Source organism: Thunnus thynnus, chromosome 20, assembly GCF_963924715.1.
Source record: "Thunnus thynnus chromosome 20, fThuThy2.1, whole genome shotgun sequence".
In the NCBI taxonomy this organism is placed as follows: Eukaryota; Metazoa; Chordata; class Actinopteri; order Scombriformes; family Scombridae; genus Thunnus; species Thunnus thynnus.
In genome coordinates this window covers 18,328,773-18,353,277 of record NC_089536.1, presented here as the reverse complement: position 1 = coordinate 18,353,277, position 24,505 = coordinate 18,328,773, and the positions used below count along the sequence as shown (strand labels likewise).

Here is a 24,505-nt window from a genome sequence, read left to right as displayed (position 1 = left end):
AAGGGCCTTAAAGTTCTAAAGGACCTCTCTCACCCGCCTAACAACCTTTTTAATTTCCTTCCTTCTCACAAAAGACCAGAACATCCAGGTTCCAGAATAGCACATATCCTGACACTGTTGTCCTTATCACTCCAAACATAGCACCGCAGGCCACTTGGCAGGTTTAAATAACTGTGCAACAGGGCAGATGTTTTTAATGCACTTGAAGCACTTTATCTAGGGAGTCGTTTGATGTTGCTGCTAATTTCCCTACAGGTGCGAGTGTTTTATCTATAGTGTTCTCATGTGTTGGATTTTATTTTACCCATTTGTTTTATGCTTTTATGATTATTTTATGGGTTGGATATTATCTACCTGTTTTATACTTTGTTTAATATATTATGCAGTTTATGAGTGAGTGGTTTTACTATTTTTTTTCATGTCAGGTCAAGTCAGTTTTATCTATATAGCACCAAATCACAACAGGGCACTTTTCACATAGAGCAGGTCTAGACTGTACTCTTTAATTTACAGAGACCCAACATTCCCCCCATGAGCAAACACTTTTAAGCAGCGGGAAGGAAAAACTTCTCTTTAATGGGAGGAAACCTTGAGCAGAACTGGGCTCTAGGTGGCCTTGACCAGCTGAGTTTGTCTTTTTCTGTTTTTGCTTATTGAGCTCAAATTCCAATCAATCATGGTGATATTGCAATAAAGTATTGAATCCTGAGTATAGAATAGAGTATGAGAAATTTATCTATCACGTTATTTTTCTCCTCCTATCCCATGCTTTATAAATATATTTAGAAAATGCAAAACCATCATCAAAAAGATATTCAGTTAAAGCTTAGCTCTCAGTTCATATCAAATCTAAATCTGGAACCTCAAAATTGTACTTAAGTAGGATTATCGTACTGGAGTAAACATAGCCTACTGAATTACTTTGCACCACTGGGGCTCATATGGGGCACGACGGTGGCTTTATGTCGGCTATGACAATAGATAGTCCTACAGAAATGATAAAAATATGAAGATGGTTGGGAAAAAAAGGAAATAAGAGAGGAGAATATGGATTTTAAAGCTGAACCTCTGACAGTGACACTGGCAGTAAATTCATGGCTATTATATATTTGGCCACCAGTGGGCGCCAGGACTATTTCACCAGTATTGAAACACGCTGGTTGTGTTGTCTTCTCTCACGTCCTCGACTGCAATTCCTACTTCCTGGATACATGTTCAGAAAAAACAGCCAGGTTGGATATGTTTTTATCATCTTGAACCGATTTTTCTGTAGCTTATACACAAACGAAGACGCAGTTTTTCAACGATAAATGACCGTTTAATGTCACGACATTACCGATGATAACGTGAGCAGGACGGCGAGGCGGTGGGCGCAGAGAAAGGTGAGTTTCTGAGTTTACTAACGGTAACGTTAGCTCGATAGTTAGCTAAACGCTTTCATCTTTATGACCTGCTGGTGTTCATTTAAAAGTGTTTTATGTTCAGGTTAATGTTCGTGTTTGGTTAGTTGATATTTTATAAACTCAAGAAGGGTAAAAGTGTGTCAAATGTTGAACTCTGTTGTGTCTGTGTTTGTCCAAAGAGCGCCACGTCATTGATCGGTGACAGAAAGCACACCCGGGTTTCAGCCGAGTGCTGCCGCTGCTTTGGACTGGAGATTAGACTGTTATAGATCAACCTAAGCCGCCGGTGTGCAGCTGTCTTCGTGTTGTTTGGCTTTTTCTTACCGGGGGAGGAAGAGTGAAGAAGCGGCTCAACATGACGGCGTCAAACTGGGGTCTAATCATGAACGTGGTGAACAGCATCGTCGGAGTCAGTGTGCTCACGATGCCCTTCTGCTTCAAACAGGTGCGTCAGCTGAAGCTGCACACATGCTGCAACTAAACGTCTTCTTGTGCCTTTTTTTTTTTTGGCGTTTTTTGAGACACCTTGATTTTGTCAGGTGGTGGGAGAAATATTCAGATTATTCAGATCATCTACTCGAGTAAAAGTCACACATTTTACTCAAGATATACTCTAAGTATCAAAAGTACAAGGTCCTATATGCAGTATTGCCCCTATCAGTGTTATATTACTAAATTACTGCGTCATTAACGTTATTATTGCTGCATTAACATGTAAGTAGTGCTTAAATGTTGTAATTCATGAAGGTGGAGCAAATGTATCTACTTTATATACTGCTGGTATCTTAATCTGTGATAATTCATCATATTTTTATAAAATGGACATATGTTTTGTATGTAAAGTCTTACTTTACACCTCTTATATAAATGTAGTGGAATAGAAAAATGCCATATTTCCCTCTTTAAGTGTAGTGGACTACAAGTTTAAAATAACATGAAATGGAAATCTCTGTATTAATTTAGCCATAACAGCAAGAACATTACCACCACTGCAAGAGAACATGTTTTGTCGAGATAAAAGTTGTAGTTTAGCCTTAACGTTATCTGAAATTAAAGTGTAGTCCGGCTGCTTTAGAAGTAGTGATTAAAAACATTTTTAACATTAGAACGTCAACTTTAAACATAACTTGGACCCAAACAGCAACAGATATGTGACAAAACTGGAATTATTGCAGAGGATACACCGGAAATACTTGAGTAAAGAACAGGTACCTTACAACTGTACATAAGTACAATCCTTGAGCATTTAGGAACATTCATAAGAACATTTCTCAAACATCATCATTACCATATTATTGTCACTAGAGCTCCAATGATTAGTCTATTAATGAATTAGTTGCCAGCTCAATTAAATTAACCGCCAATGATTTTGATAATCGTTCTGAGTCATTTTTTTGAGAAGAAAATTTCCAAATTCTCTAGTTTCAGCTTCTCTAATGTGAATATTTTCTGCTTTCTTTAGTCCTTCTTGATAGTAAACTTAATATCTTTGTGTTGTGGACTGTTGGTTGGGTCAAAACTAGACATTTCAGAACATCACCTTGAGCTTCAGGAAACAGTGATTGACATTTTCCCCATTTTCTGACATTTTATGGACCAAACAGCCAATCGATTCATTGAGAAAATAATCGACAGATTAAGCAATAATGAAAATAATTCGTTGCAGCCCTAATTGTCACATATAAAGCAACACATACAGTTGGCACCATACACCAAGTGCATCTTGATGTAGTTAATTGAAATAGTGTATTAGTTATATACACAGAACACAATTTAAATACAAACCTTTCTAAAATAACATTTGGCCTGATACTGGTGCCTGTGTGCTTCATTTCGGCTTTGATGTGTTTTATGTTGTCACTGTACAAGGACATGAATGTGAAAGAAAATTTGCGTAATGAATGACAGTGTTGCTTAATAGCCTGGCAACTTCCTCACTAAACCAGTAGACGCCTGGTTGAACATGAACAGCATCTCTCTCTGCTGCGAGACTGAATGTTTTCGATCCCAGAAATCATTTGAAACCATTGTCTCATGTTCAAATAACCCCACAGAAACATCAACACACATTTATATGAACTTGTTTTTAACATTCTGTGTTTGCAAAAGCTCTACTGAAGTACCCTTTGGCAAAAAACTGTACTTTATGACTTTGTTGTGTGTGACCATGAATCACAGAATACACAAGTGAAAAGCAAGTTCAGCATTAATGAAGTGTTTATAAGCGTTTCTCTACAGAAAGAACTTCTCAAGATAATGTAACCAAAATAAATATAATGTCACCACAATTATTATAATAATTCCTTTTCTGTTTTAAAATAGAAAGGCAATGAAAATTTTAGCATTTAGCATAGCATGTGTCATTTGGGGCTTTTCTGTGATGATGCAGTGTTTTCACACCGGTCTCTGTCTTATCACACGCTTCCTGGAAGCTAATTGTCTTCTTCCTGTTATAGATAAACTGACTGGCTTAAATCTTATGGGTGGATAAAGATTGTGTCCTCTCTCTATTTCTCATGTTACGGATATCCAGTACTGGGATATGTTTTGGATTCTTTTGTTATATTATGAAGTGTGTGTATAATTTTTCTCAGACTTTTCCTCTGCATAGACATTAATCTTTTGAGTCAGACAGTTAAATGACAGTCAGTCTGCTAAGCTGCCAATTTGAGGACATTATTTTGGGTTTAGTGTTTCAGTAAGATGACCAGAGATCACGACAAGGATGTACAGAATGTGTCATCTAGATTAAAGTCTTCTTCTGCCCCCCCCCTTACAGTGTGGGATAGTGCTGGGAACTATCCTGTTGTTCTTCTGTTCGTGGATGACCCACAAGTCATGCATGTTCCTGGTTCACACAGCCAGCAACACCAAACGAAGAACCTATGCTGGATTGGGTGAGATAAAGTTGTGATGACTAATGTAACGTTTTTATGTAAATGAATGTTTAATTGGCTGTTTTGTATTGTTTGCTGTCATAATAGTGACTCTATGCAAAGTTCATGAGAACTCTTTCATTTGCCACTTTTATTGTTTCCCAGGAGCCAGTTTCTGGCAGGCTTTTCCTGGGGAAAACCCCTGTTTTACTGGAAATAATATTGAATTTTGGCAGCAGGAGCCTGTTTAAAGGACCAGTATGTAGGATTTAGTGGCATCTAGCGGTGAGGTTGCAGATTACAACCAACAGAATACTCCTCCCCGTCCCTTTGAAGCATGTAGGAGAACCTGTGGTGGCTGCAAAACTCACGAAAAATGCAAAAGGCCCTCTCAGGAGCCAGTGTTTGGTTTGTCCGTTCTGGGCTACTGTAGAAACATGGCAGTGCAACATGGCGGGCTCTGTGGAAGAGGACCCGCTCCCTATGTAGATATAAAGGGCTCATTCTAAGGTAACGAAAACACAACAATTCTTATTTTCAGGTGATTGTACACTAATTAAAAACATACTTATGAATATTATATTCCATTTCTGCCGAGTCCGTTCCGCTCGATGCCACTAAATTCTACACACTGCACCTTTAAAGTCGAAGAGGTTGGTTGTTACCAGTAGCAACGATAGCCAGCATTACTGAACAGACATTAATTTACAGACACTTAACAAACAGAAAAACATCACTGACCATAAAAATGAAGAATAAGATTCTTGCATATTAAAAGTTCAGGCTCCTGCACCGTCATGCACACAGTGAATAACCAGCATGTTACGTGTGTCGCACAAGCACAGTTACTTTGTTTTATCAAAACAGAAGGAATATTTTTAGATTGCAACCATCTGTTTGCCCTCATGTTGTTCACACTGACGTCTTCTCTGCAGCCTTCCATGCTTACGGAAAGCCGGGAAAAACACTGGTGGAGACGAGGCAAGTCTAATTATTTATTCACAACACACTTTATGTTGTATTTGAAGTGTAAATTGTGACTTGATTCTCTGCAAATAATTATCATAGACCTTAAAACATTGAAATATTTAGAGCGGTTCAGATAATTTAGGATATCCATGGTAGGTAAGATGAAAAAAGTCGATATCTCACCTGACTCTTCTTCTCTTCTCTCTCTGTTCTTGCAGTATGATCGGTTTGATGTTGGGGACCTGTATTGCCTTCTACGTTGTCATCGCTGATTTGGGCTCAAATTTCTTCGCTCAGCTGTTAGGTTTACAGGTTTGACATCATGACTTTGTCTCAATCTTTGTAAACAAAAATGAGTTCAGAAGTTCTTCTCTACCCTCTTAATTTTCAAGTACAAAGAACATAATTAAAGGTGTTGTATATGTGTCTGTTGTAATAATATGATTGTGTGAAAGCAGCAAACTAACAATAGGCAGAATCAAGTCTGTAAGTTGTTAAGAAATAATTATATTATCATGTTGCGCTGTCCTCTAAAGGTGACTGGCAGTTTCCGCGTGCTGCTGCTGATCGCTGTGTCTCTGTTCATCGTGCTCCCTCTGAGTCTGCAGAGGAACATGATGTCCTCCATCCAGTCCTTCTCCGCCATGGCTCTCATGTTCTACACCTTATTCATGTTCACGGTGAGCCCACCGCCACATAGACAGCCAATGTTTACGCACCGAATTTGACTAGACTGCAGTAGCTTTGCTTATAGTGCTTGACAATCAACATGCATGAGGTAGAACTGCACTTAGAAAAGATGTAAAGCTTGTTAAATACAGTTTTTTAAGTGTAATGATAGTCTGCAACACTGGAACATGTAGTTTATTTAAATATCTGCTATCGTTAAAAATGTCAAGATGTACATATAAAGTATAAATATGATTGAGATCAGTCTTTTCAGTGTCTTCTTCCCCAAAGACATAGTGCACACAAATACTGTGAACTCATTTGTAACCTGCTGAATTACTCATACTTTGCCTTCTGTTTTAACACCACAGTGCGTGATTTTCAGAATATTCTTTGGAAGAATGTCATTTTGTTGTATTCTATGTTAATTCCTCCTCATCTGCTCCATTGTACAGAACTACGTCTTCCTTACCGACACGATATTGTCTTGCTCCTCTTATTTTTTTTAAAGAGCAAATCCACACTAAATCACATCAGGGAGCAAACAATTGCTGCACTGCTCTTTATAGGCTGAGACGAAGTCATCCCTCTGGGAGGGAGACACCATTTGGAAAACGGCCAGTTTTGGCCACTAGAGACATTTAAGTACTGTAAGTGTAAAATGAATAAGGGTCACATGGTCAATTCCACTAAATCACAAACCCTTGCAACTTTGGAGAATTATCTTTCTAGATGTGCTCATTTGTTATAAAACCTTGGTCTATGCCAAATATGAATATGTCAACTGGAATTAATATATTTCAACTTCCTTCATGCTTATTTTTCTTGCCCATTCATTTTGTTTCAGATGTAGTTTGTAAGTTAAACACATTTGACTGCTTCAACCCTTTCTCACTTATTTTCTTCAGATGCTTTTTGCACTCAAGTTTTTGTGGGGGGTTGTCTGAGGGGTTTGTCTTTAGTGGAAACTTTCTGATCCATGTTGCACTTCTTGCCACATCCCAATCCATGATGTCAAAGCTGGGACTGTTTGATAAAAAAGTATTTTGTACTTGGTTTTTTTGTTTGTTTGCCGTTTCTGGTTGAAAAGATACATTTTTTTCCCCACTCTGCATGTTGTTTTGCAGTGGCCTTTTATATGTGTTTAGAGGTAAAAACAATATAGTCATAGTGCAAACTGGTAACTTTTCTCTATAAAACAGAGAAAAGTAGCAAATCCCCACATTGGAAAAACTGGAACTTGCAGATAATATGTGACATTTTTGCTTAGTAAATGATCATCTAATCATTGAATCAACAAATTGTTTCCCTACTAGTGCATACCCAACAGAGTAGTACACGTTGACAGGTGAACTGTCCAGTTCAAACTGGCATCAGCATGGTATAAAGCTCATTTTGAGCTCTTAAACATATTGAAACCATTGCTGCCAGTATTCTCACAAGCACTCCGTGAGGACATACAGCCCTGTAGTCATTTACCACAAAAGCAGCAACTAGTACCAAACACTTTGCAACAGGACATTCAGTGCACCACTGTTTCCATTCTGTTTCATTATCTTGTGATGTTGGAGCAGTAATTCACCTCTCAACAGCTGGCGGATATTCGCCTCAAAGGTTGAAGTGCGGCCAGAAGTGTGACACACTAAAAAGTTAGAAAAGAGAGGAGAGAGAGCAGTCCAGCTGCAGTTTTCTGCCTCATGTGATTCAGCTCATTTACTCTTTAAATGTGCACAAACAGAGTCTGTTTTTGTGTGTGTGGTTCTGTTTTATTGACATGTAGTCCTGCTTCCACAGACTTCAAACCTGCTGTTTACAGTCTCTCTCTATGACGTGACTCCTAGTTCCGTAGCATGGTGATAACCTGAAGCAGTGTTGTGGTGTGTGTCTGGCTTGAGATCCAGGCCCGGCCCCTGTCCAGACCCCTAACCCTCTAACTGTGACGTATCTACTTCCCTTCCCTCCTTTCATCCTTCCTTTTTTCCCTCCTTCTCCTTTCTGCTCATTACACTACTTTTCCTCTTCCTCTTCCCCCCCCCCCTCCCCACTTGTGTCCCCTCTGCTTTCCCCTCATTTTTCGCTTACTACTCTCTCTCTCCCCTTCTGCACCCTTTATCTGCTGTTTCCGCTGCTGGTGCTGTAGATAGTGTTGTCGTCTCTGCGCTACGGCATAATCTCGGGCTCCTGGGTTGAGCGGGTTCACCTGTGGCGCTTCAAGGGCGTCATTCAGTGCCTGCCCATTATCGCCACAACCTTCTGCTGTCACCCGTAAGTAAACCAAGGAAACCACCCCCGATATAACACCACCGTAAGGGCAGTGGAGGGGGGGTGGAGAGTGCCGATTTTGGAGCTAAAGGGAGCCCGATGTTTCCCCCCCCCGCAACTCCTTAAACGCTCCTCCCACCTACCTGATCCTTCCGCCCTCTCCTCAATCATCCCCATTTTTCACCTTTTTAATTCGGGTTTGGTCTGAGCCATGTCAGCTCTGTGTGTGTATGTGTATGTGTGTGTGTGTTTGGTGGCAGTAGTAATAAGGCAGAGGAGTGTACCATAGTCAAGTTTCATCTTTGCCGCCCTCCCACCTCTGCCCACACCCAGGACGAGCAGCCTGAGTGTGGGTACGGGAGGCTGGAGGGTTATGGAGCGTTCTACTGCTCCTTTGGGATTTTATAAGATAACAAAAGGAGCAAGACGTTGGAAACACACACTGATCGAAAACCTGTGGGATAGTTTTCACTGACGTCTAGATGAACTTAAATTAAATCTTAAATTTATCATTTCACTGTTATTCATCAGGTATCACCTTCATATTCATTAACTGACGTTTTTTTAAAGCTTTGACAGGTTTTTGTTCAGTATGGGGTTTCCATGTTCCTTTCCTCATTTTCTCTGGTTTTCTCTCCCCCATTCATTACTTCCATTATCTGTCTGTGGGCCGTCAGCATGGGTGCAGCCCCCCCCCCTCCCTCCCCCCTTCTCTTCTTCATGCTCTTCCCCCCACTTGTGTTGATTTTGGTTTGGGCCGTAACTCCCCTTCCCCTCCCCTTCCCCCCTCCCCCCTCCTTCCCCTCAGATGGTGCTGTCCTCGTTCAAACACGGGCTGCTCAGCGGCTGGTGGCTAGGGCAGGTCAATGTGGTGCGCTGGGAGGGTGTGTTTCGCTGTCTCCCCATCTGTGGGATGGCCTTCGCCTGTCAGTCGTAAGTACTCCTCCCACCCCTCCACCCGCACAGTAATGAAACTAATGTTAAACAAAGACTGTAAAGAATTCTTAAGCTGGGAGCTCATTGTTTCAGAAAAGGGGAAAATTTGACCGTAGTCGTAAAAAAAAAAAAAAATCATGCAGTGGGTAGATGTTCGAACGTGGGCTTTTCCGCTCTCTAACTCCTGGGGCACAGTGAATCGAGTCTTTCATTGCTGTGTATAGAAATGGAGTCACAATCAGCGCACGCATACTTGCATCATTCCTTAAAGCCACAGCGGAGGGTTTTGGTGTCATGTAAAGAAACACACAACAGATTTGTGGTGGAGATGGGACGGTCGGGAAGGGATTCCTAGTTGCAAAGGGAGGCTGCTTATTTAGCTAACATGCTTTTCACAGGCAGCTCATCCATTTCTAACCCCGCCGTCGGGTCTACCCTCTCAAGAATTAACCTCTTGTCATGAGACTTCAACTGTTTTTCATCCAGGCTACTGCTTTTATTCTTTTCTGATGTGAATGAAAAGTTTGTTTGAAAACGGTGTCGCCTTTCAGTCGTCGAGGGACTTTTAAATGTCACAAAAGCTAAAACATACATGATATATATTTTTTGCCTGATAGAAAAAAGGGTTTTCACACCAGTCTTTTCATTCCATTAACTTTTCCCCCACAATGACCTAGAGACCACATTACTTCATTTCACTTCTCACAGCTCAATCAGAGCCTCTCTGAGTCACAGCGTTCATTCATTTCTCCATTTTCACCCATCTGCATGCTCTGTCACTGCCTCTTTTGTCCCTTTCCTCAACGCTTTTAGCGCTTGCTCTGCCTTGGTAGCGAGTCGAGCAGGTGAAGTTTAGCGTGTGAAGGTCTAATGGGGGAATCTGGGTGTAGGAAGTCTTATCTTGGATTTGAACGCGGCGCTTGGAGGAAAGATGTAGGGAGTGTTACGGTGAGGTCATTAGGGGCCAGATGTTTGGGTGGTGGTGGTGGTGGTGTATGGGTTTGTTTGTGCGAGAGAGAGAGTGAGGTAAGTGGCAGGAGTTGGGTGACTGCAGCCCTGAGACTGAAACAAGACTTTAATTAATGTAATCACACAAAGCCAACATAATATTATGGTATTGCAAGGCGCGTTCATTAGCGAGCGAGGTGTGCGCACGCTTAAAGAGGAAGAAAGTGTGTGCCTGTGTGTGTTTACGCATGTGTGTTTTGTGCGTCAGTTCCCACTAGCAGCGCTGAGTGATATTTGGCAGGGTGATTTCTTGGCCTGCGGTCAGGCCGAGCGAGGCAAGCGCTCCGTTAGGAGGCAGGCAGCTTAAGCCAAACCACTAATCAACACATTGGACCGCCGCCATCTTACAGACACACACTGATGTATTCACAGGCTGATTAAACAGCTCTCAGCACATTGGATTTTTATTACATTCATGAAATGTGTTTACTTTCAGTTAAAACATTACTTAACATCACCATTATGTCGGGATGAGAGCTGGCCCTGTTGTTTTTTGGCTGAACGTTTGGATAGCGAGGAGCAGTTAGCTCGTAATAGAGGGACATAAGAAAAACATGTGCGGCAAAAATGTCCCTGTGTGATGCTACTGTCAGCATGCTTTAAGCTCCAAGTTAATGATGTTATCTGCAGCGTACACTCAAGCCTTCGAAAAAGCGCGCACACACACACACACATACGTACACACACACGCTTCCTCACACTGGCTTTGAAGTCGCCCTCCGTCATATTTCCTCAGTTTAAGGGCAGCGTTAAAGCAAATAAAAACACATTAGCCTCTGAATCTGGACTATTGAGTGAGTGACCATTAGGTGCTTTAGCTCCCCACTTACAATATGCCGTTTTATTTAGCCTTGGCTATGAGATTTACTGGTTTTGCAGATTAAACAAGCGTCAAGGAAAAGCACCACGGGACAGTGCTCGCTCATAAAACCAGAGTGTGTGAAAGAGAGACAGGCAAAGAGAGAACAAGAGGCAGAGAAAGTTATGGTTTCTCGCTCTCTCTCTCTCTCTCTCTCTCTCTCTCTCTCTCTCTCTCTCTCATTTCTTCTCTCTTGTTTCTTCCTTTCATATATATATATATATGAGAGGAGGCAAGCAGTCTGCTAGGAAAGTTTATAATGCTCTAAAACCCGCCAGGCACTAGCTGTTATATATAAAGTCTGTAAATTCGACTGGTTAATGTGCCGACGGCCCGCTCCACGTCTCTCACAATCTCTTATAGCACAGAGCAGAAAATGACAGAGGGGAGACACCTGGGTTTACAAACAGACACACAGTCAGTCTCAGGTTCAACGTCAGCCAGCCTTGACTACTGCACCCATTCTGACACACACACACACACACACACTTACATATACACAAACACTTTCTCCATCCTTCACCCCCACTGCCATGACATTATTTCAATCCACTCCTATTTTAAAACTGCCTTTTGTGCTTGGAAACATTCATTTTAAGATAATTGATATAAACATTATTACATTACAGTTTCCACATGCTGCAAAACTTGTTGCGTTCATGTGCTTGTCAGATGTACTAACAGACTCCCAGCTTGTATGCTGATGAGCTTTATGATCAGACACATAAGCATCTGTTTTATGTCTGGCTATATGGGTTTGGGGGCCCTGTTATTGCAGTTAATAATGACAAAAATACATACAAGTTTGCTAAAATTGAAAGGGAACTGCGTTAATTGGCAAATAATACAGATAATCACACTTTTACAGTAGTGAGTTTGCATGAATGACTTTAGGTTGGCTTAAGTAAGACAAAAAAAAACTAATTTATGTCGATGATGACTTGCTTACAGTGTTAAAACTCTAATTGGCTAAACGATGTGTAGGATGCTGACAAGGACATGAGGAGAGTGATGCATCAATTGATTACCGAGTGGCACAAATGGGCCCCCATATGGCTGCTCATTAAAAAAAAAAACAAACCTACACAGCAGTCGCACCACCAAATTTTAAGCAAGTCGACTGTCATATGCTGCGTGTTGTGAGCTGTCGGAGCAGAGAGAAAACAATCACAACTCAGCGGATTCATGTAACACCTACGGGCCCCCACTTCCATGACTTTTCCCGCCAAAAGTCCAATAACGGCCGACAGCACATGAACGCACAACAGCAGCCCCAGTGTGGTGTTGTGTCACGCAGCATGCAGAGTGTGTTGGGCTGCTTGTCTCTCACAGGCAGGTGCTGCCGACCTACGACAGCCTGGATGAGCCGTCCGTCAAACGCATGAGCACCATCTTCACCTCGGCCCTCAACGTAGTCACCATCTTCTACATCACCGTGAGTGGGAAAAAAAAAAAAAAACGCACTTCCACCCACACACCTGCCACCGCCATCCACACCGGTCACATTTTGCCTTCTGTCACCGCTGTCACATGGAGACGGTGATTCGGTGTCCTCTGGTGTCCTTTTTTATAGAATTCAGTGCCTCAAAAGTTATTAAATATTCTGAGCAGCTATTTTTAATGTCTGAAAGTATTTCTGTTTCTCAGAAAACTCTTTTTTTTTTTATATTTGTATCAGTGGTGAAATTTGACCTTCTTTTAAACTGGCATTAAACAAGTCTTTGAAGGTGACGTCTCCATAAGTCAGCATAACAGTCTTATGCATGTGCACACATTTTCATTTAGAAAACAATAAGGAACATAATCACCGTTCTAAAATTCTACTTTAAATGCTCCCTCTTTTTTGCTTACTCCTTTTTTTTTTTCTCCCTAACCTCTCTCTGAACCCTCCTCCTCCTCCTCCGCAGGTGGGCTTCTTCGGCTACGTCAGCTTCACCGAGAACATCGCGGGCAACGTGTTGATGAACTTCCCGTCCAACCTGGTGACAGAGATGATCCGGGTGGGCTTCATGATGTCTGTGGCCGTCGGATTCCCCATGATGATCTTGCCGTGTCGCCAGGCCATCAACACCATGCTTTTTGAGCAGCAGGTGAGCTTGAATGCCACTTAGACGCTTCCTATTCTGTAGGAGTATGAAAAAGGTTTGAGGACAGTTTACATGCTCAGTAAGTGTTTCCAAACGTTTGGCTGGTACTGTATGTATTATATTTCAATTTAATCTTATTATTTTTTTTACAGTTTAACTCATTGCGTCATTATTGTGGCACTTGCATCCTCTCTGTTACGCAGTTTGACAAGAGTGAAAAACAGAAGTTTGTCGCTCCCTGTAAACAGAGCCCTCTCCAAACACCCGCTATGTAACTTCACTGTGACGTCAATCGAATGTTTATCGTATCCGGGCACACAAACACATCTGACTTGTTAAAATCCTGTGACACATACTGTTTATTATGTAGTTTAGAGGAGCTTCTGGCACGTGAACTGTTACATTTCTCCTCCAGGGGAAGAGGAAGCCCTACGTTTGTGCAACCAGTAATTTGGATAATACTCATTTTGGGCAATATGATGATAAGAAACGAGGCCAAGGATATACTGTCACAGGACCGCAACATGTCAATGATTTTATTCTTCTATTTTTGTCTTTTCTTTTCTTTCTCTCTCTCTCTCAAACATTTCTCTGTTTTCTGTCTTACAGCAGAAGGATGGGACGTTCGCTGCCGGGGGATACATGCCTCCTCTGCGCTTCAAGATGATCACCCTCTGCATTGTGTTTGGCACCATGCTGGGAGGCATTCTCATCCCCAACGGTACATCCTGTGTGTGTGTGTGTGTGTGTGTGTGTGTGTGTGTGAACAATCAGGCATGGATTGAATGGATTGAAATTGTGTGTGTGTGTGTGTGTGTATGTGTGTGAGCTCGCTGACTGGAGGTCTTTAAGGTGCATGTGTTCCTTTATGTGGGCGGAGTAGCCGGGGAGCTTTACGACGTGTGTGAATGTGACTTTACGAGTCAGTGACTGTCACACTCTAACACAGTCCTTAAATCAGGGCCCTAACTTTTATCTCCTTTTAGACGGCAGACAGGAAGATAGGGCTATTATTCTCTCAGACTCTTTTCATTCTCACAAACACACACTCGCGCACACACACACACACACAGACAGATCAGTGTACACACTAATGCTGGCTCTCCGTCAGCTTCTTTGAGTCTTTTCGTCCCTCTCACAAACGGCTCCAAAATGGTGGCGATGTAAAGGTTAGCATGAGTTTATGTTTTATTCATCCTTTTATAGGGTGGCTGTTTGTTAAACTTTTAAATTGGGTGGACACATGGAGACACACACACACACACACACACACACACACACACACACAGCGGGTTTGGCTGGCCCTTTGTGTATCTAATCAGGCTAATAGACTGAGGAGAAGGGAGGTAAGGACCCTGGGGAGAATGGACACTAAATCTGAGGGAGACAATATGGTGTCCGTCCTCTGGATGAGCGATGGGTTTCCGGGCCCGACGCCCAGCCGGCCTGATCCTCAGACACAAGGGTGGGGCCAGGGCTCGCCGCTGCCAGGAGAAGGGTGCCATGGATGGGAGCCTGGGGCTGGGCGGGTGCTTGTTATGAATGGCAGAAGCAGGTATGAATGGAGCTAGCGATAAGGAGCGTAGTTTTGGGGAATTGCTTTGAGTTTCTTCAAGAAAGAGATACGGAACAGTGCGCTCAGCGGGACACAAACCCCTCAGCTCCGCCAGTGTTGGTGACATGCTTTGATCAGCGGTGGTTCCCCACACATTCCCAATCAGATGGGCTCAATTAGCTTCGTCGACAGATCGTGTTCCAGATGTGTTTATTTCAATTGATTTTGTCAAGTGAACTCTACATAAAAGTGGACATTGTGATGATTATTTTTCATATAATTCAGTGTTAAGGTCATTTTGGTTAAGTTTGCTATCACTTGGAGTGGCAGAAGCTGAATCTCTCAACAATTTATCCATTACTTTAAGCTAATAATTTAAATACTATGTGTGACTTTAGCTAATTGTTTCATTTGTTTATCCATTATGTGTAGCTAATTATTTTAACTGTTCATGCATTACTTTAAGCTAATTATTTCAACAGTTTCTGTCTTACTTTAAGCTTGTAATTTTAGCTGTTAATGTATGACTTTTGGCTCATTATTTTAGCTAATTATTTTGACTGTTTTTGGTACATTTAACTCATAATTTAACCATTTATCTCTTACTTTTAGCTCAAAATTTCAATTATTTATCCATTACCTTTTGCTAACTTTTCACCTGTTTAACAACCATACACCCTGACAACTGCAGATGTACGCCCTGGTTGGGAATCATTGCTCTTCAGGACAACAACATAATGAATTTATGAATCTATTCTGCTTTTGTTTCTCCTCTTAGTGGAAACCATTTTGGGTCTGACTGGAGCCACCATGGGCAGCCTCATCTGCTTCATATGCCCTGCTCTCATCTACAGAAAGATCCAGAAGAATGGCATCATCTCTCAGGTTACAGAATTCGCACTTCCTTAATCATTTCCTCATTGAAAATATGTTTATTCACTGTTTTTGACCTGTCGTGCTGCCACTTGTTCTCTCGTCCCTGCAGCTGGTGCTTTGGGTGGGTCTGGGCATCCTCCTGGTCAGCACCTTTACCACCCTCTCGATCTCGGCCAGGAGCCCCGGGGTCAAAGTTCAAGCTCCTCCTCCTCCAGCACCTGACAAGAACAACCTGCCGCTACCAGACCTCCCTCAGCTCCACGGTAAAGATCATGACCCGCACTAATGGCTGGCATTCACTTACCCACTTGATGGACTGTGGATGAAAGTGGTTTACTAATGAGCCATGGAAACATTTACCTCAACGGGGCCAGAGTCAGGGTTGTCTGCGGCGTCTGAGATTGGACAGCAGTGCTGCATGTAATTATTTCATGCAAAAGGCACCGGTGGCAGGAGAGACATATTTACTTCTCATTTTATTTTCAAAGTCATGGATCGCAGCACACTAAAAGAGGAACTTAAAGTGAATGCGAGCCAGTAGCAAGGGGCCAGAAAACAAAAGCACAAAGCTACAGTGTAGAGAGAGAGAAAAAAAAAAAAGGTTTCTTTCATCTCTGTAAGAAGAAAAGATGGAGACAGACAGAGTGACTGATAGACAGACAGGCAGGGTGAGGAGATAACCTCTTGATAATATCTGAGAGCAGCGCTGAGTGCTTGACATTGATGGAGCGAGAGTGATGCCCTTCAAACTCCAGCAATTTTTCTCTATCCCTCTACCTCTGTTCATTTCTACTGCCACCCCCTCCCCCCCAAAAATACATTGTCTACACCCCCCCACCCCCCCACCCCCCCATCCCCCCATCCCCCAATATCTCCTGTGGCAGCTATAAAATGCCTGCAAGCTCTGACTGTATAAAGGGAAGGGGTTGATATGGGGTTGGGGAGGGTGCTAGGATGCAGATAGAACAAATGGAAATGAGGAGAGGAAACCTAGGAGTACGAAGGGGAGTCCAGACAGTTCCTCATCCTCACCCTGTCCTTCTCAACAGATTCTTTTTCTAACCTGTTCACTGACACCAGAAAAGTCTCTTTGTCTCCATCTTTCAGTGTCTTTCTCTCTGTCTGAACCCTATTTTGACTGTGTTCTTTCCACCCATCTTTGTAAAAATGAAACCCATGTGCACTGACATCCACACCCATTTCCTGTTTGTCACTTGAAATTTTGATCCATCTCCCTTTTCTCTTCTCTTCTCTTCTCTTCTCTTCTCTTCTCTTCTCTTCTCTTCTCTTCTCTTCTCTTCTCTTCTCTTCTCTTCTCTTCTCTTCTCTTCTCTTCTCTTCTCTTCTATCTCTCGATCATTTATTATACCTTACCAATTGTGTCAGTCTCGCTATTGTCAGTGTTTGCTGCCACCTAGTGGAATTACTAATCAGAAATACGACCATGTGAGATATTCCTGGGTGTTATTTTGTTTTAATGTTAGCAGTTAATGTGCACAATAAACATCACTGTACAAGAAAATAAAGAATACATGTCAGGGTTAGTATTAAATATAATGCAATACAACAATGTAATATTTCTCAGACAAGAGAAAATACTGGAATAAATGAGCTGTCACATTTATGGTTCTTTAATTTAGTTGCAGTAATGTGTCTCATATTTTTCAGACTGACTATGGAGGCTGAGAAAATGTAGGAAAATTAAAAAGCCCATCAGCAGCAGTACTAAAGAAGAGTAAAAAAATATCCCACTAAAACTTAAATTTTATGGTTTTATAAATCTGTTAGTAAAGGAGAAACAGAGTTTGGCAAAAGGATTTCAGAAATATGCTGACATCACGTTTTCATAGACATCCATCGTCAGTAGTTTGTGTTATAATAGGTTATTTTTTTGTGTGTCTGCATATAGATATGCCTCCAAACAAGAAGCCAGTGGAGATAGAAAAACCAGACCTCCCAGCTGATGAGGTGGTACAACCGGTGAAGAGGGACCCGGTTGAACCCCCTCAGATTAAAGGACCAGTGGAACAACCTGAGAAGAAGAAGGAGGAAGAGGTGCAGTTGGACCGTCCCGATGCCGGTAAGGAAACTTAAACCAGGGCTGGACTTTGAGCTGATTCTTCAATGAACTGTGTAAAATTAATGATGTCTTGTCTGTTCACACAGGCGTCGCAGTGCCAGAGGCAGAAGCGCATCGCCATGAACCACCCATCCCTCACGACGAGGTCCAAGTAGACACAAGAAAGAACAATGCAGAGCTGGAGGAGGACAATAAACAGCCGGTCAACCCTGCAGGAGGAGGTGAGGAAGAACCCAATAGAGATGAAGAGCGTGCTGTGGAGGTAGAGGGGAAAAAAGAGGCCAAGGATGAAGAGAAACTGAAGCCTGTACAGGCGGTTGTGAGGAAAGAGGAAGTGGACATTGGCGGTGGTGAAGTCTTGTCCAACGAGGTGCTGGAGAAGCCGGTTGGAGAAGCGGGCAAAAAGCGAGATGTTCCCGCGCTGAAAGAAGCAGAGAAGCTAGATCCTTTGAAAGATGCTGGAAATGCAGCAGCTGTGGGGGAGCAAGTCGACAAAGTGGACAAAGCTGCAGTTGCTGCGGGGAAAAGTGAGTATTTGTTGCTGTTCTTGTGTAACTCTATTCCAAGCCAAAAGACAGTTCCAGAAAACAACGCAGCACTGACCTTGACCTTGAGATATTTGGTGATCTTTCAGTTCCACCTCCTGAAGGAGAGCATCGCCCCGTTGCAGACGATCCTCCGGCTGGGGACAGCAAAGATGCAGCGGATGAGAAGATGGAGGGTGAGTGGAGAAAACTTGTGGAAGTCAAGGTTTTAGGTCCTTCAAATTCTGTGACATTAAATAAAAAAAAAAAAACTAAAAAAAAAGTTGCACTGCAGGGCTACTTTGGTGATACATTTTTTCATTTTAAAATTCTACAATTGATTGGATGTGGTGTAGAGTTGGATAGAAAAACATGAACAGTTTTGGCGTCTTTTCCTTGGAGTCAAAAGCTTTCAACAATCATATAGCCAGTCTCTGTAACAACAATAGACTCCATAGACCAGAATGCAACACAGCTGCTGCCTTGTGGGGATAATACTGTGGCCCCTTTTAACAGTAAGGCCCAGCACATGACTGTTTTCTGTTTAGCCTTAAGTGGAAAAAAAACCTACTGTAGTGAGTTTAAAGTCATTCTTCAAAATATATGAACTGAAATACAACAGATAGAGGCAGACTGTGAGTAAGTGGACACAAAAGAATGAATTACAAACACTTTGTTTAATTGGCTAATTCAGGCTGTATCTCAACACACTTTAAAGGATTTATCTGTGGTCTTCTCATCTCACTTTGCTTGTTTCATCAATGTGATCTCATCTCTTTGATCCCTTCTTGCTTATTGTACCTGTTATTATATTTAAGGTACAAATGGTGTAAAAAGCAGGAGAGGTATTCAAATCCGCTTCTTTCTACTACTTCCTGACCTTGCTTGATACACTCGGCAGTCTTTTTTGGCTTTGGTTGACTTTCTTATTCTGTTGTTTACTTTTGCCCTCTCTCTCCTCCTCCATCTTTACCCCTTTTGTTCTTTCTTTTCTCTGCCGGACTCCTATCACAGTGATAAAAAAGCTGGTTGCAGGTATGAAGTCCCTCTTGCCTCTTCTTCTCTTTATCTTGGTCTGTTGCTCAGATTTTCTATAATTCACACAGTGGGCCATTTATCTGTTAAGTTTATAGATAATTCTATATACATGTAGTTATATATATATTTGTGTTTCTATCATATAACTAAATAATGCACTCACCCCATCCTCTAACATAGTTCTCACTCTTAGTTTATGTTTAAAGCTTTATTTTAGAGATGTACGTTTGAATGGATCCGTGTTAGTGCAAAGCCATAGAGGAATATTGTCTATTTCCCTCCCCCTCTCACCTAGAGACTGGCCCTAGATCATCCTAACTAAGCTTTTTACAGATCCCTAACTTCTGCAAAGTTCTCAGAATAGCTCGTGACTTGTTTTAACTCAATGTTTCTGTCTCCATGTAGAGGGCCAGCTGGACCACGCGGTGCTACTGCAGGTGATCAAGCAGCAGCAGGAGCAACAGAAGAGACTTCTTGACCAGCAGGAAAAACTGCTGGCTGTCATAGAAGAGCAACACAAAGAATTCCACCAGAAACAGCCTGCTGGTGAGTACACACAGAATGTCTCACAAAATTTAGTGCACACACATAAACCGAGAGCGCAGTTATTAGAAAGTGGTCGTTGCGTTCAATTTAAAATTGATTTTATGTGTTTATTACTTAAAGGGGCTGCTCAAGAAGGCGAGACAGAGAAAGGCATCCAGGAACACTTGGAGGCGATGGAAGGTGGAGCAGCAAAGCCCAAAGACTCTGGTCTGGCCTCAGAATTGAAGCAGCCCAAGGACGAAGCTGGAGCAGTTGAGCCTCACGCAGCTGTGGCCCAGAATCAAGCTCAGGTTGGGGATAAGGCTGCTGAGGTTGGGGATGTTAAAGTAGTTGCTCCAGCAGCTTACAAAGAGGATGACCCTGTTAACCCTGTTGCACCCGGAGGAGAATCCCATAAGCAGATAGAGCTGGGGGCGAGGGGAGTGCCACTGGGAAAGAAAAAACCTGACGACCATCAGCTGGTACCTCAGAATGAACAGGTTGCCCAACTTAAACATGAGGAAAGCAACCTAGATGAAGAAAAAGAGAAAATTAAAAATGAAATGATAGAGAACGAGGTTCAGGCAAGACTGGAAGAACAGCTTAAGAAGGCGAATCAGGAAAAGCTGGCCATAGAGAAGGAGTTGGAGGAGAGGGCAGAAAGAGAAAGGATAGAAAAAGAGGTGCAGATAAGATTAGCAAAAGAACGACTGGAGAGGGAGAGACAGGAAAAGCTAGCCAAAGAACTGAAGTCGGAGAAGGAGAGAGCTGAGAAAGAGAGAATAGAGAAAGAAGTGCAGGCAAGGGTGGAGAAAGAGCGACTGGAGAGGGAGAGGAGAGAGAGGCAGGCCCGAGAACAGGAGCTGGAGAAAGAGGCAAAAGAGAAACTCGCACAGGAGAAGGCTACAGAAGAGAGACGCCAGCAGGAGATTCAGAAAGCAGACAATGAAATACATGAGAGAGCGAAGAAAGAAAAGGAGGTGGAGGAGGTGCGTGAGAAGCTGGCCCAGCTGCAGAGAGCTGTAGAAGCCAAAAACGCAGCGCAGGGGGCTCAGAGAGAAGACGGCGAAGCTTTGAAGAAAGGAGGAAGAGACCTCAAAGAGAAAGTCGGCGCTCCGGCGGATCCCAGGGAGGACGCGGACGACGGGGCCATCAAAGCCGAGGCTCACCCCCAGGGCTCCCAGGAGAAGCTGAGGGACCAGGGAGAGATGGATCTAAGGCGGAGGCGCAGGGAAGTAGGACCCAGAGAGGATGGAGAGCCCCCGGAGAAGCCTGGGGTGTCCAGGGGGGTGCCTGGGCTGGAACCCCTGCTGGAGCTGGGGGGCTCAGACCTGCACGCGGCCCTGGAGGAGCAGCTACTGGCCGGGGCGATGGTGCACACAAGGCAGATTAAGCAAGTCTCAGCGGATAAGGAGACGAAATAACACACCTCACACACACACACACACACACCACACAGATTCTCACTGAACAGTTGGACAGCAAGTTGAACACATACTGTCTACTTTCTACAGAACCTCCTGATACTGTGGACCATGATATTGTTGCCTTACAGCCTCTCCTGCCTTCAGAACGTTGTGGACAAAGGACCATTTTTCTTCTTTTCTTGATACTGTGTTACAAACTAATCACAGCATCTTAAGCAGTCCAAGTGGTTGTTTGCTGTGACAGTTTGTATCACTCTGTAAGTAACCCAAAGTCTTTATTAAAGAGCAAAGAGTATGTAAATATTAACTTATTTTTGTCTTGTGAGGGGAGAATTTTGAAGAAGTTACTTTTAAAATGTATATAAATCTATGCAAATACAATTCTATGGAGTGCATTAATGGGGAAAATATATCACTTTAATTCCTTTTTTTTTTTTCTTCATTTACCAGCTTGTAGAGTCTTTCTGTAGGATCTGCTATCTCGTCTCCTGTGCTGTTTTTTTTTGTTAAGTTCAGGTCAATTTGTGTGTTCATTTTGTGTTCATGTGTTCATAAATACTGTAAATCTTTGTGATAGTTTCTTTTTATTTACCACATATTGAACGCAATGTGGGATCAAGCCCTTTCATAAGTGTTGTTTCAAATGAAAGCGGCTGTACTCTGATTCATGCTGGAGCTACAAGGTATAGTATAGTGTAGCCTTAATGTTCGATAAACTGTACAATGAAGCAGCTTAATTCAGACTGTCTGGGTCCGTGACTCTAGTTAGTAATCATTCTGTTTTCAGTATCTCTTCCCTGTTGATTTTTTTCAGTGCCTTGCAATCCATATGCTGCAGTCGTGTTTTATCAAAGGAAAGGTTTTTCTCAATTTGTGGTCTTTTGTTTGCTTCCACTGGGCCTCTCTTGCTGTAAACAGTACAGTAATTAGGAGGAAATAAGATCCAAGGTGGAAGGAAATGTTGACTGTGTTTGTAGTAACCAAGCTTCTCTGAAAATTCCTCCATCAGTCAGCACTTCCAACACATGTTGGACCTTTTCTTTTTACAAGAGGCTATTTTTCTGACTATTTTTCTATGTGCATTGTTTTTCCTGTACATTTTGCTGATAAGAATGAATAAAATATATATTACAACCACGGTTGTTGGTCTGTGTTCAGACAAACAGAATCAGAAGGTTTTTTTTATTCACATCTTTACATTACAGAATTATATGGTTCTTGCGTGAGAAATAGTACTGAAAAACACATACTTGCTTGATTGCAACAATATGTAAAGACACACATTCAGTTCATTCACAGCTACAAATAGTGCAGGTGCTGTTTCATCAACATCAGAGAGAATACATGCAGTGTTACAAGTCCACTCAGCAATTGCAAATTCTTCTCCCACAACACTGAACAGCTGATATTTGAGGTCGCTCTGTTGAATTCACTACTCAAACACAGCCAGGATGCTTTCCACTCATTTGGCTTTTTTCTTGGCCTGTAAGAAAACAAATTATGAGCATATATCATCATTTACAGTGACCAGCAGAGGGATTGTTGACTTTATCACTTACTGCATTTGCAAAACATGACTTCAGTGCTTTGAATTCCTTGGCACACAAGTCCTTCTGCAGTTCCTGTCTGCCTGTCGTGGTAGCTGCCACACACTTTCCATAAACTGTTGCCTAAATCACACAAGATGACATTAGACAAAGTCAGTCAGACAATATGAGTTACTCTTTCTCATTGATTGTGAAAAAACATCAAGGATTGCAGGTAAATTGGCAATAAAAATCAGTAGAGTATATTCTGTAGACTGCATTGTTCCATTTCTGTTGAATTGTACTTATTTTATCCTATATATATATATATATATATAACATTTTCAATCCAATTTCTCTCTTTGTAGCACAAGAGGGGCTGTACCTACATTTCATTGTGCAATCCTGTTTTATGTCAGGGCAATAAAGCTGTACCTACCCACCCCAAGCAAAGCCCTAGCCCAAATATATGCAACAATAATATTAGATTCAATAAATACAAACAGGGCAAACAGTTTTATAGCCAAACAAACAAACTAATCCAAAAGTCTTATATATCCCCTTCTATATTTTCATGACTGACAGTCACTCTGTAGTATCACTGTTTTATCAGCTGCAAAACTAAGAAGATCATAGACTACACAATGATTTTTGTGGTGCAACTGTCTTGCTACAAACCATTGAAAACTCAAAAAAAAAAAATTATTATTATCATTATTATTATTATTATTATTGTTGTTGTTATTATAAATTATTTAAGATTCATTATCATTTATAACTGCAAATGGTGACTAATAAGTGAATGTAACTATCAAGCAATTATTTACTATTTACAGAAGTTATTACTAAATCTTTTGGGTGAAGCTAGAAGACAAAACGGCAAAATAGCACATTGAATGTCTCAGTAGGATAAAACATCTGTAATAGTATGAAGTAGTGTTATAACAATACCAATTATAAAGCATTTTTTCAAAGACTTTTTTTTAACAGGCTGCAAAATACTGAGACTGCATTCACACTGGATAGGCTTTGTGTATGTCCCTGAACAAACAACCAAGTAGACCATGAGGATGTTTAGAGCCAAGCCAGGCTGACCAGTTCAAAACTTTAATGTCTATGAATCATTAATAAAGGATTAAATGTTTCACACTTTCTGATAAGTCATCAGGTCTGCAGTTAGTCATTCGATGAAGATCATTCAAGTCTGCAGTTATGAATGTTAATAAATTGTTAATAAATGGATGCCCTGCAGCCCTTTCTTTCTTTCTTTCTTTCTTTCTTTATGTGCAACAACAGCAAGAATTTCATTGTCTGATATAACGATGAAAATAAAACTTTATTAGCTGAGTTTTCTCGATTAGATTGTGGCTGTGAGCATCTGAAGTTGGCTGAATATTAGAGACGCATGTGAATTCATAGTAAATTAAGTTATTATCTTGTCAGCTGGTTTTCAGTAAGTGACATACGCAGCTAGCCAGACTGAATTTTTGTATGAAGTGAACATATTTAAATTGCTAAGATATGCCAGCATCCCAGCCCTCTTCTTGTCAGTACTCACCTCTCCCGCACACTGCGCAAAAAGCTCCGGAAAAAGTCTCATTCTCTCCCGGCTGCGACTCCACACATTTGACCCAGACATGGTGCTGTTCAGGTAGGTAACGGCTGGTCCGTTAGGCTTTCAAGCCAAGTGACGTGCACGATAGAGAACAAGCGAGTACCCGGAAACCGTTGCTGCTTCACAGTTAACGTTAATGTACTAGGGAATTTACAACGCTTTTCAATGAAAAAAACATAACAACGGGCAGACAGGCCAGCGCCATATTGTTGACCCTGTCATCAAGGAAACGTCCGGCTGAATATTCGGCAATGTGATTCGTTCATTTCC

General features: G+C 41.9%; 2 protein-coding genes across 6 annotated transcripts; one reads left to right on the top strand and one right to left on the bottom strand.

Annotated features, from left to right (window-relative positions):
- The first annotated feature begins 1,177 nt into the window (after positions 1–1,177).
- On the top strand, positions 1,178–22,233 carry slc38a10 (solute carrier family 38 member 10). Of its 5 annotated transcripts, none has more exons than XM_067577179.1 (18): positions 1,178–1,382; positions 1,583–1,848; positions 4,183–4,300; positions 5,215–5,260; positions 5,467–5,560; positions 5,785–5,928; positions 8,988–9,112; positions 12,315–12,417; positions 12,890–13,072; positions 13,679–13,790; positions 15,403–15,509; positions 15,610–15,763; positions 17,410–17,580; positions 17,667–18,107; positions 18,215–18,301; positions 19,119–19,139; positions 19,548–19,688; positions 19,809–22,233. In XM_067577179.1, the coding sequence occupies exons 2-18, from the start codon at positions 1,759–1,761 to the stop codon at positions 21,089–21,091; spliced, it is 3,420 nt and encodes a 1,139-aa protein (XP_067433280.1). In that variant the 5' UTR covers positions 1,178–1,382; positions 1,583–1,758; the 3' UTR covers positions 21,092–22,233. The 5 variants fall into 5 exon arrangements, with proteins under 5 accessions (XP_067433280.1, XP_067433281.1, XP_067433282.1 ...); XM_067577180.1 differs by lacking the exon at positions 8,988–9,112 and adding an exon at positions 8,058–8,182; XM_067577181.1 differs by lacking the exon at positions 19,119–19,139 and having other exon boundaries at positions 1,179–1,382.
- Positions 22,223–24,452, bottom strand: ndufaf8 (NADH:ubiquinone oxidoreductase complex assembly factor 8). Its single transcript, XM_067577197.1, has 3 exons — positions 24,179–24,452; positions 22,654–22,764; positions 22,223–22,577 (listed from the first exon to the last, which is right to left on the bottom strand). The coding sequence occupies exons 1-3, from the start codon at positions 24,257–24,259 to the stop codon at positions 22,557–22,559; spliced, it is 213 nt and encodes a 70-aa protein (XP_067433298.1). The 5' UTR covers positions 24,260–24,452; the 3' UTR covers positions 22,223–22,556.
- Positions 24,453–24,505: the final 53 nt, after the last annotated feature.